Consider the following 18929-nt stretch of genomic DNA (forward strand, 5'->3'; position numbering starts at 1 on the left):
GGGCAGGTGGGCGGGGCCGGCTGTTGGCAGCAGTTGGCGGGGCCGGGTGGCGGCTGCACGTGCGGGCGGGGGCGATGCGTCACTGATCGGTGAGGCGCGGCTGAGGGGGGGGGGGGTCTTGATTCTCCGTGTGCCTGAGGCTAGGGCCGTCCTCAGTCGGGGCCTTTCCTCCAGGGGAGCCTGGGAAGGGGGGTGTCACGGCGTACGCGGAGCTGGGGGCCACCAGCGCGGGGGTTCCCGCCTCAGCCCGCGACCGGACTCGGGCTCTTCACAAGGGTGGGGACTGGCCTGTCACTCAAGGAACTGAGCTTCCTCTCCTCGCCCTGCTCAGGTGGAACAAGGATGAATATGACTCAAGCCCGGGTTCTGGTGGCTGCAGTGGTGGGCTTGGTGGCGGTCCTCCTGTACGCCTCCATCCACAAGATCGAGGAAGGACACCTGGCCGTGTACTACAGGTGAGCGCCCTGTGCAGCCAGCGACGGTTCTAGAGCACGGAGAACGGGGTCCAGTGGCCCCCGCGGAGTCTGGGAAGTTGCGCTCTCCGGAGCGTCAGGGGAGCGCTTCCAGCCCTGGCAAGTGATTTCACCCTAGATTTTGAGAATTAACCTCTGGCGGGGCGCCTCTCAGGTGTCAGGCAGTTTCCATGCCAAGTTCTTTCTGTGCAGAGGTGAAGACGCCTTCTTAGGACGGGAGCAGCTGCTGCAACCAAGATGACTAACTCGTTATAGTCCGTGCAGGCGTTCAGTTTGCCACTGTGGATGCTTTTCCAGGAGCTCTTGGTCTTATTTATGACAGGTTCTCCCTTAGTTTTTAATCCCCCTTCATTAAAATCTCCCAATGGCTATGTCTCCCAAAGTCTTAATGACCATGGCAGTGTTATGTTCCTAAAGCTCAACAGACAAAAACCACATTTACAGGCTACCTTTCTCGATTTATTCAAGTCAAGATGAGGAATAGTATGGGCGCTGTGCTCTACTTGATTTGGCATAGCTGTTCTTCGGTATAAACTACCACCGCCTTGTTTGGTGAAGACTGATAAGAGAGGACAATTTGGGAAGAAAATGGGATAGTTGTTTATTCAGAAAGAAGCAGATTTTTGCTTCTTTCCATCGTGCCCCTTAAACTGGTATTTCCACTTTAAGATCCATCCTGAATCCTAGAAAAAGTACAATTTTGGTGGTGTGTCTTAACAGATGGAATTCTAGCATAAGAAGTGCCAGCCTGGACCACATTTCCATCTAGTTTGTCACTGTCCCTCTGACAGAAAAACCATAAGGAGATTTTAATGATGAATTAAAAGAACCATTCGCCTCAGAAATTTTCTTCCTCCTTGAAAGTTTGTTTTAAAACTTAGTGGTTAAATGCATTGTTTTGACTTGTCTCTTGTTATGTGCAATTAAGGAACCTAATTAAGAGCCATTAGAATGTTCCATAAGTATTTATTGAAGAGCTAAAGACCAGAGAGGATCTTTTGAGCCCAAGAGCAGTGCTGGAGACCCAGAGGTGTGCGTGGTAGAGCTTATGAAACAGGGTGCAATACTGGCAGTTGACTTAGATGAAGTTTCACATTTTTAAGTGTGGTGGGTGTGTTAAGCAGCCGTTTTTCTTGTTGAGTAACTGTTGTAGGGCCCGTAGGTTAGTAACATGGCTAACAGTGAATGTTTATTATAGCATCTTAGATCTGAAGAGAAAACTTACAGTTCTGAAACATCTTTTTGCAGGGGAGGAGCTCTGCTAACTAGCCCCAGTGGCCCGGGCTATCATATCATGTTGCCCTTCATTACTACGTTCAGATCTGTGCAGGTGAGTGATTCCTCGGGATTCCAGATAGACAGGTGTGACAGGAGTTAGCACACTAGTGGGTGGAGATGGAGTTCCTTATTGCTCAAGCAAATGTTGGTATTTACTTAAATGTAGAGTGAAAGTTCAGAGTACAACTGTCACAGCACAAGTTAGTTTCCAATAGCTTGCCTTGAAATGAATTGAAAGTGGACGAGGCAGCTTGTCAGGACTGACTGCGGCCATCCATTAGGGATTAGCAGGTTTTCTGTGACTGCAGTCAAAATAAAAACAAGACTTGAGAATACAGTTAAGAATACAAATCAGTGCCCACTTGGTTTAGAGCTGTTTGGTTTCTATAGAGTCGTCTCCCAGGCTACTATTAACACAGGGGAGTGAACTTTTACACACAGCTTTCTGCCATCACCTTTTTGCCTGGTGCAATAAACCCAAAATTGTGAGGAACCTGAGTGAATGTGGTACTTTGATTGAATTTCAGAATATTTGAAATACGTATCTGGTTCTTGCAAAAAGTATCTTGGCCACAGGGCATACTTAATAAACATAGTTTGATATAAGATAGCAAAATAAGATTGGGCTCTAATTTTGTAAACTCAATGAGCTCATAACTCTTTTAATTCAGTTTTATATAAAATCTGCAGATTTTTCAGGAAACAGGAAAAGCCAGTAGTAATGTTAATTGTTTTAATTTTCGGCTGTCTTGTTAAGTGAGAGTAACCCTGAGTAGCCAGCTCTCCCAGGTTTTTCCCAGTCCTCTTTTTAATGGCTTCGGGAAGGGTTGTCCTGTTGACCTGAGACACAGTAAGCGTGGCGTTCCTTTCCTAGTCAGTGATTTCCAGGCTGCCTTCCCATAGTTCACTCAGACTTGAGTTGAGTTTGTTTGTTGGTTGGTTGGTTTTATTTAACTTAAAACTATATTTTTTGTCAGGTAATAGAATTACTAGACAATGTTAAACGGCACTATAATAGAGTGAATTGATATAGTTTTAAACAAAAGAAAAACAGGAAAATGTTTTAGGTTACAAAACCTTTTCCCCTAGAGCAATTTTTTATATTACTTTTTCTAAATGGGTTAGTATGACAAATGTATCCAGTGACAAGTGATGTCTAACTCCTATTGCACTTTTTATTCATTATGTCTTAGTTAATTTTGTCACTTCCTCACTCGCCATGGCTTTCTCCTTCCTGTGCTGCCTAGGTCTTCCTGGTCTGCTTTAGGCTCATCTCCTCTGACCTTAGCTCACCAACAGCCCTTTGTTGTTGTTGTTGTTTTGTTTTTAAAGATTTCTTATTATTATGTATACATTGCTCTGCCCACATATACACCTGCAGGCCAGAAGAGGGCATCAGAATTCATTAGAGATGGTTTTTAGCCACCATTTGGTTGCTGGGAATTGAACTCAGGACCTCTGGAAGAGCAGTCAGTGCTCTTATCTCTCCAGCCCTCACCAACAGCTCTTAATAGTCCTGAAGCTAACAATGGCATCCTCAGACTGAGAGTTTGGGCCTTTTCTTGGATCTTCTTCAAAGCCAGGCCAATCTGTCTGCCTTCCTGAAGCTCATTGTTAAGCAATATGTGCAGCAGTAGCATAAAGTAGATATACTCAGTAATAGTAGATAGATTTTTGTTTTGTTTTATTTTGTTTTTCGAGGCAAGGTTTCTCTGTGTAGCTTCAGCTGTCCTGGACTTGGTCTGTAGACCAGGCTGGCCTCAAACTCAGAGAGATCCATCTGCCTCTGCCTCTTGAGTGCTGGGATTAAAGGCTTGTACCACCACTGGCCAGCATAAATAGATTTTTATTTATATGTATATAGCATACATATTGTGTGTGATAGTAATAAACTGTCAGGAGTGAAGTGAAATTAAAAAAAAGATTTCAATGTAAACTCATAATTTGCATGTTGAGATTATTAATTAATTAAAAAGTAAATGCTGGGGCCAGTGTAACAAAATAGGATTATTCTTTCTACGAAAAAAAAAAATACCCATCTCCCCCTGGTGGGGAGGCCTGGTGGCACTCAAAGAAAGAATAAACAAGCTACCAAGATGAGACTTAATAGCCTATGACCATATAGTGGGGGAGGAGGTCCCCCTTGGTCAAGACCTAGGGGAGGGGAATAGGGTGAAAGCGGGAAGGAGGGAGGAATGGGAGGATACAAGGGATGGGATAACAACTGAGATATAATCTGAATAAAGTAATTTTAAAAATACCATTCTAGGTAAGAATTACATTAATAAAACCCTTTAAAGAAACTTTTCTTAACAGAGTCATAAATGTATGTTTTGGGATTTGGGGAACATTTTAGTATATTATAATAGACATCTTAAACAGATGGTTTAACATTATTGATAATTGAAATGATTAATATACATGAATGTGAAATCTCATATGTAAGGTTCAGAGACAAAGCAGTGCTTAGAGAAATTATAGTAAAACCTTCAGCCTTTGTATACTTCCTAAAGTAAACATAGACTCACTTTTTCTCTCTTCTGTTTTTTTTTGAGACAGGGATCACTGTGTAGCCAAGGCTGTCCTAGAATTTCTTACCTAGTACAGGCTAAACCCAAACTTACAACTCAGTCTCCTTAAGGCAGTGATTACAATGTGTGCCAATATAATACTTCTCTTATATTTGAAAAATAATTAGGTGTGTAGAAGTACATAAGGTAGGAGATTAAATTGAAAAGTTATTGTTTAACTCCTAGTTTTTCTTTTTCTTTTTTTTTTTCTTTTGGTTTTTTGAGACAGGGTCTCTCTGTGTAGCCTTGGCTGTCCTGGACTCACTTTGTAGACCAGGCTGGCCTCGAACTCACAGCAATCCGCCTGCCTCTGCCTCCCAAGTGCTGGGACTAAAGGCGTGTGCCACCACCGCCCGGCTAACTCCTAGTTTTTCTTGATTTGCAAGTTGGTATAAAATAGTGAAAATTATCTTAGCTTAATGCTTTGAAAGAAAATATACTGAACTCATTTTTTCCTTATCAACCTTTCTCCTCACTTTGTCTCTAGTACAGCCATTGTGCTAATCTCTCAACCAAGGATTACATTTTAGTCTTTCTATTTGGAATTATATATTCAACCAGTGATTACCTCCTTCCTCCAAGATTGGCATCTTTCAGTTTTCATGGCCTTGCTATCTTATCCTAGACAAACTATTTCTTTAGCTTGCTAGCTGCTTTTCTTGTCCCTCAGTAAGCTCAGTAACGGCTGTATTACATGATCAGAGGAATTAAGGAAAACACCTTTCTACCTTCCAGTGCTTAAACCCAGAGTCTGGAGCATTCTAGGCAAGTCTCCACCACTGAGCCTACATCTTTTGTATTTCCTTTCCCCCTAGATGGGCCTCACTATTTCCCAAGTTAGTGTGGAACTTGCACTCCGCCCACCTCAGCCTCCTACATTGCTGGAATTACAGATTTGCATGAATACTCCCAGCGCTGACAATTTTTTATGATTGTATGTAACATGGATTAAAGAGCACTTAAACTGTTCAGCAAATATTCAAGGCCCTCAACCTAATGTCACCGTATTCTTTTCCTGGAATTTACCACTCATCAGAATAGCACCTTCTGCTGCAGGCAAGCCAGTCTGCTTTTTGTGTGTACTTCTATCTTCTGCTGTATGTGTATTTGAATAGGACATTAATTGAACTTAAGATGTTCCCCTTAAGTTCTTGTTCCCCACTTTCTAGATCTGCTTACTAATACTTAATCTCAGAGATCTTTTAAATTTTAATTTTTAAAAATGTATGTGTATTTGTGTGTGCCTACTTGCTTGTATGTGACCACATGCTGTGGTGTCTGCAGAGACCAGAAAAAATATTGAATGCTCTAGAATGGGGGTTACAGTCAGTTTTGAGCCACCCTATGTCGGTAATGGAAAGAGGCTTTGAAAGAGTGTTCAGTGCTTTCAGTTGATGAGCTGTCGATCTAAGGGAGCTTTTAACACTAATATTTTATTCCTTGTAACTTAATACCTAAAGTTCAATTGATATTATTTTTGTACCTAATGATAGATTTCTTTTTAAGAATTTTATATCCTGTGCTAGATTGTGACTTTTAGGTAACAGGGACCATATTCCATAAAGTGGCATGTTTTGTATGTGTAATGTGTCCCAGAATATATTGCTAACCTATTTGAAGCCTTAGGTAGGAGGTCATTCAGATACAAAAAGTGTGATATGACAAAGCAATTAAGAGCCCTATTATTGGTTCACTAGAAGGAAGCAGTGTTTTTGTTTGGGCACTTATATAAAAAGCAAACTGAACAAAACCTGTGAGAGGATACTAGGTCCTAAAGTAAAGCAATAACTATAGTTTTGCTATTGAGTTCAAGGGTAACTTCGGTTCATAAAGTACTTGTGTGCAAAAATAGTTACTTATCATCACTGTAAACAGTAATAGCCAAGAGTCGAAGTTCAGAGCACAGACCTTAGTCATAGTCCTACTTGTAAGTGAGCAGGGTAGTTTATCTCAAGCCAGCTCTAGACAAATAAGATACTTAAGAAAAAGTTTCCTACCTGCTAGTAGATTGGAGAGTGAATCCTTTCTAGTGCATTTTGGACACGGAGTCCAGCCTTAGTTATCACCATATGGTCTTTGTAGGTATAAAGGGAAATGACTGACTTGATAGCTGATCTTTGGAGGCTGATCATGCAGGGCTCTCTTGCACTTACTGGGAGTAGCTCTCCAGAGATTGCTCTCTGGGGTCAGCAGGGTGTGTGTTTGTTTGTTTTGTTTGTTTCTGTAGTCCTGGAGCTCACTATGTAGACCAGGCTGGCCTTGAATTCACAGAGATCCACCTGCCTCTGCCTTCTAGATGCTAGGATTAAAGCTGTGTGCCTCTATGCCTGGCTAGATCAGCAGGGTTGGGTTTTTTGCTTTGTTTTGTTTTTTAAGATAAATTTTGGTGAGCTCTGTTTTTCTTCCCAGACAACACTACAAACAGATGAAGTTAAAAATGTGCCTTGTGGAACAAGGTAAGCGTCGTCCTTTGTGACGCATCACCCTTTACTTTCTAAACTTCTGATAAAGTTCTCAGAGCTGTAGTCACTTGAGAAACCTATATTTGTATGCTGTTTTGGTTTGGTTTTGAGTCAGACTCTCACTGTCACCATATAGGCATGACAGCAACAGAAATTTCTGGGCTGTGTGGTATTTGCATGAAACTGCAAGTGGGAGCATTCCATCTTAGGGTATTATTGAAAACTGGCGTTTTAGAGCTAGCAGACTGTCTATTACCATGACCATATCTATGTTACTGTGTTACACAGTACTGTGTTATTGACCTGAAAATGAAAACAACATAGAGGCTTCGAGTAGCCTTTGCCTTTCCTGATATCTTGATTAGCTTCCCTAAGCTTAGTTCACTAAAATTAGGGAATAAGACTTATGTTACATTTATTGTAAGGATTAGAATTTGAGTATATGGCCCAGACCTTGGCTCTGAGTTGATGTTGAATAAAAGGTTACTTTAAACAAAATTAATCTTTTCTTCTCTTTATAACGTTAAATATAATCTGAAAGTTTCCAAGTCAGTAGGTCTTTAGTAGAATTTATGTTTCTAATGAAGTCCATAAGTATGCTTTTGGTCTAAAGGCCTCTAAGATTTGGTGCCCTAGAAAGGCTAAGGGCAAGAAAGGAAACAAGGCTGGGATATTACTAAAATATGCTTACTACATTAAATTGTATCGAGTGAGGTATGTGAAGTACAGGCATGTTTTAATTATCTAGTTAAATGACTTAAAGTACTGCTTTTAGAAACTTACAAAGACACCTTTGACATCTATAGAGGGACAGATACATTTTAAAAGGGACCAAGCTCTCTTATGTTTTAAGCTGATTTGTCAAGTTCTCCCTAAATTTTAAGTTATATTGTCAAGTTCTCCCTAGGCTTATCTGTAACTTCTTTATTGTGCTTTATTACTTTTTATTCTGGCTCTAATTCATGCTTTCCTTTTTTTTTTTTTTTCATTTATTTTTAGTGGCGGGGTCATGATCTATATTGACCGAATAGAAGTGGTTAATATGTTGGCTCCTTATGCAGGTATGTTAACTGTCTACTGTTTGTCTAATTATAACCAGGATACTTATAACTGAAGAAGTAGTAAGGTGCTTTTTAGAGTGATTACTGATGAACATAAAAAAGTAATCATGAAAGTATTTCTATTTGCAGGAAGTAGAGGTACAAACAAGAAACAAGTTCTGGACAGAATTAGTTTCCAGGAACTTGGTGAGCTAGTCCTCTCTGAATGTATTGTTTCTAAAAGCAAGTGTTTCTAGGAAAACAAAGTGCCATTGTATCCTGTTATGTTGGGGAATAACTTCTTGGTATCCTAAAGATCTACAACTGATCAAATTCCTTGTGTCACACTCATTTGTCATTTTCTAGTTGAGATTTGCCATAACTTGCAAAGCAATCTGAAAGTCTGTAGTATGAGGAAGCATTTTCCTAGTAAAGCTGAACACTCACAGGGATAAAGTTCTTTAAAAACCAGTCTGGCCTGTGGAGGGAGACGGCTCAGTCAGTAAAGCTCTTGCTGTATAGGCAGGAGAACTTAGATTCAATCCTTAGCACCCAGGAGCTTAGTATAGTGCTGTGCAGAGGCAGAGGCAGAGGCAGGAAGATCCTGAGGTTCAGAGGCCAGGCGGTCTAGCCTAATTAGAGACCCAGGGGTGACACCTGAGATTGATTTGTGGGTCTCGAGTGTGTTCAGATGTGCACAAGTGTAAGTGCACACACAGAGGAGCATGGACAGCCCATGTACACACAAGAAACGTAATGGCAAGTTTTGAAGCTATCTGGCATTCATCCTTGTTAATGAACTGGCGTGCCAAATAAGCCAGTGCTTGTATTATCAAGAGCACTGAAAAAGCGACGATAGCAGTCTCTGCCCTTAAGGTGGTCTCATTGTACTTGAGAAGACATGACAGGAAGGGGAAAACAGATGTTGAAATAAATATAGGGCCATGTTAAGTTTCACATCACTTACACAGATAGTGGGAAGATTTTAGAACAAAGAGTTGCAAGTGTATTATTATCAAGCAGTTTTTAATTATATTTCTTAAAGGTTCTTTTCTTCATGGTCTTTCATCTACAGTTAGCTCTCCATATCTGTGTCTTGTGCATTCATGGGTTCAGCCAAGCACATATCAAAAATATTCAAGGGGAAAGCTGAATCTATACTAAAAATATTTGGACTTTTCCCCTGTCACTGTTCCCCAAACTGTACAGTCTAATAACTATTTGCATGGTAATTATATTGTGTTAGATATTATATAATTACCTATATATGACAGAGTATAAAGAGGATGTGCAGTTTATATGCAGATACTACTCAGTGTAATATAAGAGACTTAGGCATTTGTAGATTTTAGTATCTCCATAGGCTCTTGGAACCAATCCCTCACACACAGAGCACCAGGTGACTGTGTGTTTTCTGATCACACAGTGGAATGGATTATGATTCAAAATTTAAAAAGAGAAAAGCTGATGGCTCTCTCCCTAGAGATAGACAGGGGACTTTCAGATCACTGTTCATTTGGAAGATGATGGAGCCATATATTTAGTAGTTATTTATCAACAACTGTTCCATCAACTGTTTCCTAGAACCCAATTGATCCAATTGCATCTAACATCCTCTGTAGGAAAGCCAGTGGAGCAAGTGTTTGGATATGAAAACAAATGCAGAAAGCAGCATGTTTTATAGGTAGAACAGGTTCTGACACAGTGTGCTATGTATCTTTGGGATATTTCTGAAATTTTCTGGTTCTTAGTTTCCTAAGGTGGAAAATTAGGAGGAGGTTGGTGAATTAACAACAATGTATATAAATTGCCTAATGTAAAGTCTAGCCTAGTAAATGTTTGCTCCTTCCCTGATATTAGAGTCTTTTTAAAATATAAGCCTTTAAAAACTATGCTTAAGGGGCTGGAGAGATGGCTCAGAGGTTAAGAGCACTGGCTGTTCTTCCAGAGGTCCTGAGTTCAATTCCTAGCAAGCACATAGTACTCACAACCATCTATACCCTCTAAAGCCCTCTTCCTGCGTGCAGGTATACATGCAGATAGAGCACTCATATACATAAAATAAATAAAATCTTTTTTAAAAAAACTATGCTTAAGAATTTTTAAGTTAGCTTTACCAACCAAGGACAATGCATACAGTAAACCCAGACCCCTATTCAGATCTAGCCAACGGACAGCTCATTCTCCATGATTGTTGGGAGTGTGGGGACTGCCTCTGACATGAACTCTGGTGCCCCCTATTTGACCACTTCCCCTTAGTGGAGAGGCAGGCCTGGTGGCATTCAGAGGAAGGGGAAACAAGCTATCAGATGAGCCCATATAGTGGGGGAGGAGGTCCCCTTCCGTCACAGGTCTAGGGGAGAAAAACCAAAAAAAAAAAAACCACCACTTTTTTTTAAAGTTAGCATATGAAGTAATGGATTTTTGGGGGTGGGTGGGTGGGAGCGGGTGAGACAGGGTTTCTTATGTGTCATTATACTTGACTCTCATTAACTCTCTTCCCCCATGTCCCTCCTCCCATGTCCCCTGTCTCCTCTGACTGGTTCCAGGTAATCCTCCCTTCTTTCATGTGATATGTATTTCATTAGTCTTGTCTTTCTCCCCTTCCTTATATCTCGCCTTCGCCTCTTATGATCTTCTTTCTAGTTGTATGATATGCATACGCACACACACAGTAGTAATCTAGGTTCTGAGTCTGGGAGAAAAATTGCAGCGTTTTTCTTCCTGAGTCTAGTTTATTTCATTTAACATAATGTTTTCCAGTCCTGTCTCTCATGAAAATGTCATGGTTTCATTTTAATTTTCAACTACATAAAATTCCATTGTGCATATCTACTACATTTTAAAAGCCCCATTTATCTGGTGATGGACAGCTAGGCAAGCTCCATTTTCTGGCTGTTATGAGTAGTATTAGCATGGATGCTGAAATAGAGCCCTTCAGTAACATAGCCAGGAGCTGAGCTCCGTGAGAGTTAAAAGTCTTCACACTGATTTCCAGATTGTCTGCTCAAATAAAAGCCCCTTTTAAAAAACTACACATATTTATATTTTTATAGATTTTAAATTATATGTCTATATTTGCAGCAGCTTCCTTTTCCTCTTGCCATTCTTCAGTTTACTCTTTTTCTCTTGACTAAAGTTTTGCTTTCAATAATTGCTTATACTTTCCTGCTTCTCGGTTCCTCTTTACACGGTGGCATAAGTACACATCTGGCTATTGTTCCTTCCTTGGTGTTTTCAACTTATCCTTCCTTATTATGGAATTTGGGTCTTCTGTTAATGTTGTGATTTCAAGAAAATATATTAAATTGAGCCCAAGAAGTCTGTGAGCTATGCTTTAGCTTGTCATGATTTTGTTAATACTTTTCCTCATGGAGGGTATATCACTTTATTACTGCTGAATTTGAAGATCGTTGGGCCATTGTTGGGTGAAACAAACATGGATTATATGTTCCTTCAGTGTTTGACATTGTAAGGAACTACACCGCAGATTATGACAAGACTTTAATCTTCAATAAAATCCACCATGAGCTGAACCAGTTTTGCAGTGCCCACACACTTCAAGAAGTTTACATAGAATTGTTTGGTAAGTGTTAATTTGTTTTAAATATATAAACAGTTAACAATTAGAAATCTTAATTAAGTTAAGTATTGATGCTTTAATGTTGGTAAACCTTGGGCCATTTGAGCATTTTCTCTGAAATTTTAATAGCTCAAGTATCTTTAAACTACTTTTTTTTTATCTTAAGGATAGTTTCTTTAGTTTTTGATTTGTTCGTTTGTTGGGTTGTTTGTTTGTTTGTTTTTAGATACTACTTTACTTTTTGCCCAGACTGACCTCAGACTTACAGGGATCAGCCTGCTTCCACATCCCAAGTGCTGGGATTAAAGGCATGTACCACCATGCTCCACTTAAATTATATTTTCTTATGTAATTTGGTAGGGATTAGAAACTCACTATTCACATGCTATATTCTGTTTTTACTATGATAGCTTATTAAAGCTTAGAAATATATGTTTGGGAGTATGCTGGCTATTGATGTAGCTTGACACAAGCTAAAGTCATTTGGTAAAGGGAGCCTCAATGATGATAGTGCCTCCACCAGACTGGCCTGTGGTAGGCAAGCCTATGTAGTATTTTCTTCATTGATAATTGATGTGGGAGTGAATAGTTAACTGTGGGTGATGCCACTTTGGGGCTCAAGGTCCTAGATGCTATAAAAAAGCAAGGTGAACAAGTCACTGAGCATGTTCCTCTGTGGCTTCTGCTTCCATTACTGGCTCCAGGGTCTTGCCCTGCCTTAACTTCCTTCACAGTGAACTGTAATCTGTGAGGTGAAATAACCCTTCCTCCTCAAATTGCTTTTGGTCATGGTGTTTTATCACAGAATCAGAAACTAAGACAGGGGTCTTCCCTAAGATCCACTTGCTTGCATTTGGGATTCAGGATTTGTTAGGACAGGTAGGATCTGGCCTAGTTATAGTCACAACTAAGATTATTATACATAAATGATAAGGATAAAAGCCAGCAAAAGTAAAGGGTATAATGGTGAAGTCAAAAAGCATGTGGCTTTGAAGAACCTGCTCAGAGTGAAGTCACACAGGGTGTTCTTAATTTCCTTAGTAACAGGGTACAAGCATGTGTGAGATGCTGCCTGTTGGGCAAGCTCATTAGCTACTCAGCACCTGGTAATTTTACTGGAGGTTGATCATATAGACACCCTCTGCCAGCCACACAACAAACTTCTAGGCTCTCTGAGGAAAGTTAGTATTCTGCACAAACTGCTTTGAATAAATAGGCTTAGTGTGGCACTTTTACCAGTTCTGTCATGGTGTGGGACTCCTCTCCAGATCCAAATTTCTAGGTACAGTTCCAAACCTGGGCCTGCTATGTTACCTTTCTTCTGTGAAAGTTTTCAGTTGAGATAATGTAATTTCTGACCAGAGAAGCATGCTTGTTGCTTTTGGTGTTCATTTCTTTCTGGAATTCTTAGTTTATTTCATAGTGATATATAGGAATGGTTAATCAATTTAAAATTTATCAATTGACGGACTGACCAAATTGCTGGGGGAGTGAAAGTTCTTGCCATCAAGCCTGATGATTTCAGTCCAGTCCCTGGGCTCCACATGGTAGGAGAGCCAAAAACTCACCAAATAAATAAAATGTCATTAAACCAATTGCTTGTTTTTGATGATTGACAGCTATGCAGTGCCTGACTTGTCACATCTCTAGGTGGTTTAGTAATGGTAGAACTGCCATTGAGGTGATTAGAAATCCTATCAGCTAAAATGAAGCTTTATCTAATTTACCCGTGCTTCAGAGACTGACCTCTCTTTCTAAATTAATAAGGTAGTAGTCAACAGAAATGACAGCATTTTCAAAAATTGCCTTAGCCAATAATTATTAATCTAGTATATAAATTGTTCAGTGAAAACATTGATCCAAAGTTAAATTGAACTTAGGAAGTAAACCTTTTGGGGGTAAACTTAGAAGAGCTGTTTGTCATCTTTCTTAGTATCTAATTTCTCAAAAAGAAAAATGCTTCCTATTCTCCTCATTTATACTTGTTATATACTTCATCAAGTCGTTTAAGCTCTGTGAAAGAGTCAAGGTATCTCCTCACTGGTTTTGTTTTGGTGTTAATTAAAAATAACCAAATATCATGAGATTTGTTGTTATTGGCTTCAAAAACAGATCAAATAGATGAAAACCTGAAGCAGGCGCTACAGAAAGACTTAAACACCATGGCCCCAGGACTCACCATTCAGGTAAGCTGTTCTCCTAAGGGTATCCTGGGGGAAGGTTCTAGAACTTCCTTCCAGTTGCATGCTTTTGTGTGATTGGCTATCAGTTACTTAACCAAAGCACTGTGGTAATTTGACTTGACATCCCTGGGGAAATGAGAAGAATGCTGAGTGGTATTTTCTTGTAAAATTTTAGGAAGATAATCCAAGCCTCTTACGAGGAACTGCATTCATATTTATATCAAGTATGAGTTATTTTTAAAAACACAATAATGGTTACTAGTCAGTGTAAAAGTATACCTTGCTTCAATAACATCATGAAAAAGGAGTTCAAATGTAAGAATTAAACAGCAGTGCCAGACAAAATAGATGTCAGTGTTAGTTGACAGGTAATCCACTGGGCAGTGATGGCTGTAGGAGTGTTGTAACAGTAAGAGGCTATTTCTAGAAAGCATGCCTAACAACTTTGGTTCGCTTAAGATCTTATGTAAATCTGGAAATTTTCATTAAATTTAATATGAAAGAAAGTGAGAAGTTTTTCCTACCAGGCATGGTGTTGCTCAGATGTAGCTGAAGTCTCAGTTGCTACTTAGAATTCCTTTCCTCATATTACTTAGTCATTTCTCTATTCCCAGTTTTTAATTAATCAACATTAGTATAATGAAACATGACATGTTCTCTTTATGTGCAAGTTGTCTTTCAAATAGACTACACACATGCACACCCTTACCAACGGTGTCACTATGGTGTCGCTAGCATTTGACTCAGTAAGATATGCTGGCTTGAAAAGAAACGAAAAGAAATACGGGAGTTTTCCCCAGGTAGATGGATGGGACATTCTCTCTTTTTTATTTGCATTTCTTTGGTTACTAATAAAGTTGAACATCTTTTGTTCTTTGTTAATGGTTGTCTTCTGCTAGTGGCTGCTTCATATACTTTGCCCTTTTTTCTGGTGAACTTTCTTTTAGTTACTGATGTATAGTGGTTCTACATAAGTTCTTGATATTTTTATACACAAACTCAGCATTGTTGTTTCTACTAATAGTTCATTTGACTGTTGGTGGCAAGATAGGAGATAATTCTGCCATATGAAACTTGGGCACTGATTTAAATCTGTAGATTGATTTAGTGACACAGCCATTTCTACAACATTAATTCTCCCAGTCCATGAGCAGGGGAGGTTTCTCCATCTTCTAATGTCTTAAGTTTTTATTTCTTCATTAGGTTTACTCCTAGTTTTAGCTTTGTTTTTGTTCGTTTTGTTTTATCCTGTTGTAAATGTTATCTGACCCTCACACCCCCCCACCACATTTTATTTTTTAGAAGTTCATTATTGGTATACAGAAAACATACTGATTCTTATTTGTCAATTTTGTATCCTGCTACTTTGCTAAAATGTTTATAAAGACTAAGAGTTTCTGGGAGTCTTTAAAATCTTTCAAATATAGGTTGAATATTTGATTTATTTTTGTTGATATCTGTTTATTAAGAATGACGTATTAATAAAGAATTCTAATAAAAAAGAAATGTATGACTTGGAGCACTCTATGAATAGAGGTGTAGAGAGTGGGTCACCTTGTCTCAATGTATTTTCTCTATTTGTTAGATAGAGAAGTGTCTGTTCAGTTCGTTAGCCCAGTTGTTGATTAGGTAATTTACTGTGCTTTGCTTCTTTTGTTTTTTTAAATGTGTATGGGTGTTTTGTCTGCATGTTGTCTGTACACCATGTTTGTTCGTGGTACCCTCAGAATCCAGAAGAGGGCATCAGAGCCCCTGGAGCCAGAGTTACATATGGATGTTAGCTGCAAAGTGGGTGACTTCTTTTCCTGTTCGTGATATCTTTTATTTTTGTTTCTTACCAAGAGTGCAGAAATTGGATACCCTGATCTATTTTTGATCTCATAGCAGACTTCCTGGTCCTCTGGTCCTTCTGCCCCATCTCCTGCAATGTTCTCTGAGCCTTAATGTAGGAGTTATGTTGTAAACTCATCAGTTAGGCCTGGACACCCATAATAAGTTGCTCTTTGCACTTTGCCCAATTGTAGCTTTCTGTAATCGTTTCTGCTGCTAAGAGAAGTCATATAGCACTTTAGTGGCTTCTTATATTGTGTGAGGCTTCATTTATATAACATTAAGAAGCTATTAGTTTACATTAATAAAGGTGAAAGTCTTTGATTCATGTGAACTTCGTTTTGGCAATACTTGTGAGGTGGGGTTTCAATTCTTCCTCATCCTATTGGGTGTTAACAGTAGTCATCTGTTTTTATTTTCCTTTTTAAGATTTTTAAGATTTATTTTATTTATTACATATACATTGTTCTGCCTGCATATTTTCCTGCACATCAGAAGAGGGCACCAGATCTCATTATAGATGGCTGTGAGCCATCATGTGGTTGCTGGGAATTGAACTCAGGACCTCTGGAAGAGGAGCTAATGTTCTTAAATACTGAGCCATCTCTCCAGCCCTTGTTTTGTTTTCTTTTTAGCCCCTTTCTACTTCATTTTCTGCCAGCAGAAGAGATCTTTTGAATTTACTTTATATTTATTTTGGGTTTAAAAAAATTATATGAAAAATGAGCCTGTCCTTGAAATGTATTGTTTTTATTAACTTCGTCTCTTTATTTAAAAAAATTTTTTTATTTTTATTTTTGGTTTTTTTGGGTTTTTTTGTTTGTTTGGCTTTTGAGACAAGGTTTCTCTGTGTAGCCTTGGCTGTCCTAGACTCACTTTGTAGACCAGGCTGACCTCAAACTCACAGCGATCCACCTACCTCTGCCTCCCGAGTGCTGGAATTAAAGGCGTGCACCACCATGCCCAGCTTTAAAAATATCTTTTTAAAAATAATAGTTGGAATGCAGTTTTAGACCTACAGGTCTGTTTGTAGTATTCACTCAAGTTTGTGTTGAATTTTTAAATCTGGTAAATTATATCATGTATGCAGAAATAATGGCCTTTAATATTTCTGTCACTTGGTTTTATTATTGATATTTGTAATCGCTATCAGCTACCTAAATTGGTCTTAATTTATAAAGTATTGTTTATGGGTTTACTTAATCTCACCATCCTTTGTTTCTTTCAGAATTTCTGGCTTGGCAAAAATTCATATCCTAAATGAAACTTAAAATATCTACAACATTGTTGAACTTACTGTCTCTATTAAGTTTTGCATTACTTTTCCTTCTTTGTTTGTTTGTTTTTAGTTAATATAGTTATACCAAAAATCAAAGTCTTGATTTTTCCCATTAGACTTAGTGATTTCCCAGTCTTCAGGTTGTCCTAGTTAAGGTCTCTATGTAGAACTCATAAATACTTGAAATTTTCTCCGAGGAAAGCCCATTATTTGTGCAATTTCTATAAACACAGAAAAGGTAGTACTATTTTATGCTTCTTTTTATAAGGCTGAAAGATAGTTGGCAAGTCTTTAAACACAGTGTGCCTGTGCTTCTCTCTGAGTCAGAGTCATCCAGAACGGAAGTTACCTGTGTGTCTGGTATTCATGTAATGAAATCTGTTATCTCATAAATTCTGCTTCTAAGTTTTTGTCTTCTGAATTTGCCACTGAATTGTCCTTAGGACCTCACATTGTTTTACTTTGATATATGATGTTTTCCCACAAAGAATTACTCTATCCCTCTGTGATCCTCAGTATTACCTACAGATTTGATTATTCTCTTTCACATAGGAAATGCTGTGTTGCCTAAAAGTTTTGTTTCTGTTTGGTTTGTGGTTCTAAGGCCCTCAACCCAAGGACTCCCTCATGCTAAGCAAGCATCCTACCACTGGACTATATTCTCTTCCCCCGCCCCCATCCACTTTAAAGATATTTTGAAAACTTGCTCTTAAAATCCTTGTGCTTGATATTCTGAAGGGTCGGGTGTTTTGGTACAAGGCCTCCAATCCATGACTCCTTCCCAGGATGCATCTCAGCCGCCTTAGTTTTTGTACTTTACTAATCTCTAGACTGGGTTTGGGTGACCTATGGGTACCTCAAAAAGGACTTGTGCAGTTCTTTGTTCACCCTTTGTAGTCCATAAGTGCCAGGAAGACCCAGCCGACTTCCAAGGGGCCTAGCATTCCACAGTCCTCTCCACTAAACCCCCAAGCAGCTGTTCCACATCTAGAGAAGCAGGGTCACCTTGGGTAATGAGCCTATGGGCCTAATTATCTTACTGGAAAGTTTGAGAAGCTATACTTTGCAAAGCTGGTAGGTTTTATAGCAGATGAAAGGAACTATTACCCAGCGTTACCCATCTGCACCAGATCTTCTCATGGAGCTACATCATGATGTATGAATGTTAAAGATCCGTATGGTGGATTCCGTCAAGCTTATGAGCTCTGCTTTAGCATGCAAAGCTAAACTGGCCTCTACCTTTGCCCAGGCTGGAAAACATTTTGTTGTCTACAGACATTAAGTGGTTTGGTTCATCCGGGCCATGGAGATTTGTCTAGGTGAACCAGACAAGATGTCCTCTTCAACTGTTCATACTGTTCAGGCCCATCAAGTCAATTCCAATAAGGAGAAGGATTGGGAGCAGTTCATGGTGCGTTATTTCCTGACTGAATCAGCCAGAATAGCCTTGTCGAAGGCTCTTATTCTCAGAAGGACTATGCCTTCCAAGTAGCTTATGTCCCACATATTGCTCATCTTTCCCTATTGTTGGTGTACTGGGGGTCTTTTGTTTGTAGATATTTTTCCAAAACCAACGAACTGCTCCAGAAGTCAGGCAAGAAGCCCATCACTGGGAGCTGTGACCCCTGCTTTGAAGGGCATTGGTCTCTATGGGCAGTTTTGAGGAGCTGTTATTGAAGTGTGTGACAATTTTAAAGTCATTGAAAATTTTCCTGTTCTTAAGTACATTGTATGAGGCAGAGGGGGTGAGGGGTGGGAGAGGAGAGAGAGCGCAAGCGCACACTATGGTAAAGCAGCCAAGAACCCAGCTGCCCTTCCTAGGCAGAAACTGTGGAGCCCCTTAGACCAATGGTTCTCAACCTTCCTACCACTGCCACCCTTCAATACAGTTCCTCATGTTGTAGTGATCCCAACTGTAATGTTATTTTGTTGCTACTTATCACAGCTATTTTGCTACTGCTATGAACCGTAATGTAAATATATGATCTGTAGGATATCTGATATGGGACTCCCAAAGGGGTCATAACCCACAGGTTGAGAACCACTGTCTTAGACCATCTGCCTCTTTCTCTTTCCCTCTCTTCTTCTGAGCCCTTCTAAGCAAGAGTACAATGAGAGGCCCAGCCAAGGTAGAGGTGGCTTAGGTCAGGTGCAGTCAATTACTTGCTATTCTCCACCTCTGCCTTTGAGTTAGAAAGGATAGATCCACCAACCTTTTGTCCGGCCAGTAG

At 39.5% G+C, this 18929-nt stretch overlaps 1 protein-coding gene across 3 annotated transcripts in view; it reads left to right on the plus strand.

Annotated features, from left to right (window-relative positions):
- The first annotated feature begins 3 nt into the window (after positions 1-3).
- Positions 4-18929, plus strand: part of ERLIN1 (ER lipid raft associated 1) — a 38552-nt gene continuing 19626 nt past the window's right edge. Inside the window, exons 1-8 of one of the 3 annotated variants that reach the window (XM_084763469.1) lie at positions 4-89; positions 332-455; positions 1722-1803; positions 6731-6777; positions 7783-7844; positions 7974-8030; positions 11284-11409; positions 13519-13592. In XM_084763469.1, the coding sequence (XP_084619595.1) occupies positions 343-455; positions 1722-1803; positions 6731-6777; positions 7783-7844; positions 7974-8030; positions 11284-11409; positions 13519-13592 (561 nt within the window). In that variant the 5' untranslated portion in view covers positions 4-89; positions 332-342. The remainder of the gene's footprint in view (positions 90-331; positions 456-1721; positions 1804-6730; positions 6778-7782; positions 7845-7973; positions 8031-11283; positions 11410-13518; positions 13593-18929) is intronic. The other 2 variants (XM_084763467.1, XM_084763468.1) reach the window with 2 other exon arrangements.

This window comes from Acomys minous (assembly GCF_964271855.1).
Source record: "Acomys minous genome assembly, chromosome: 2".
Lineage (NCBI taxonomy): Eukaryota > Metazoa > Chordata > Mammalia > Rodentia > Muridae > Acomys > Acomys minous.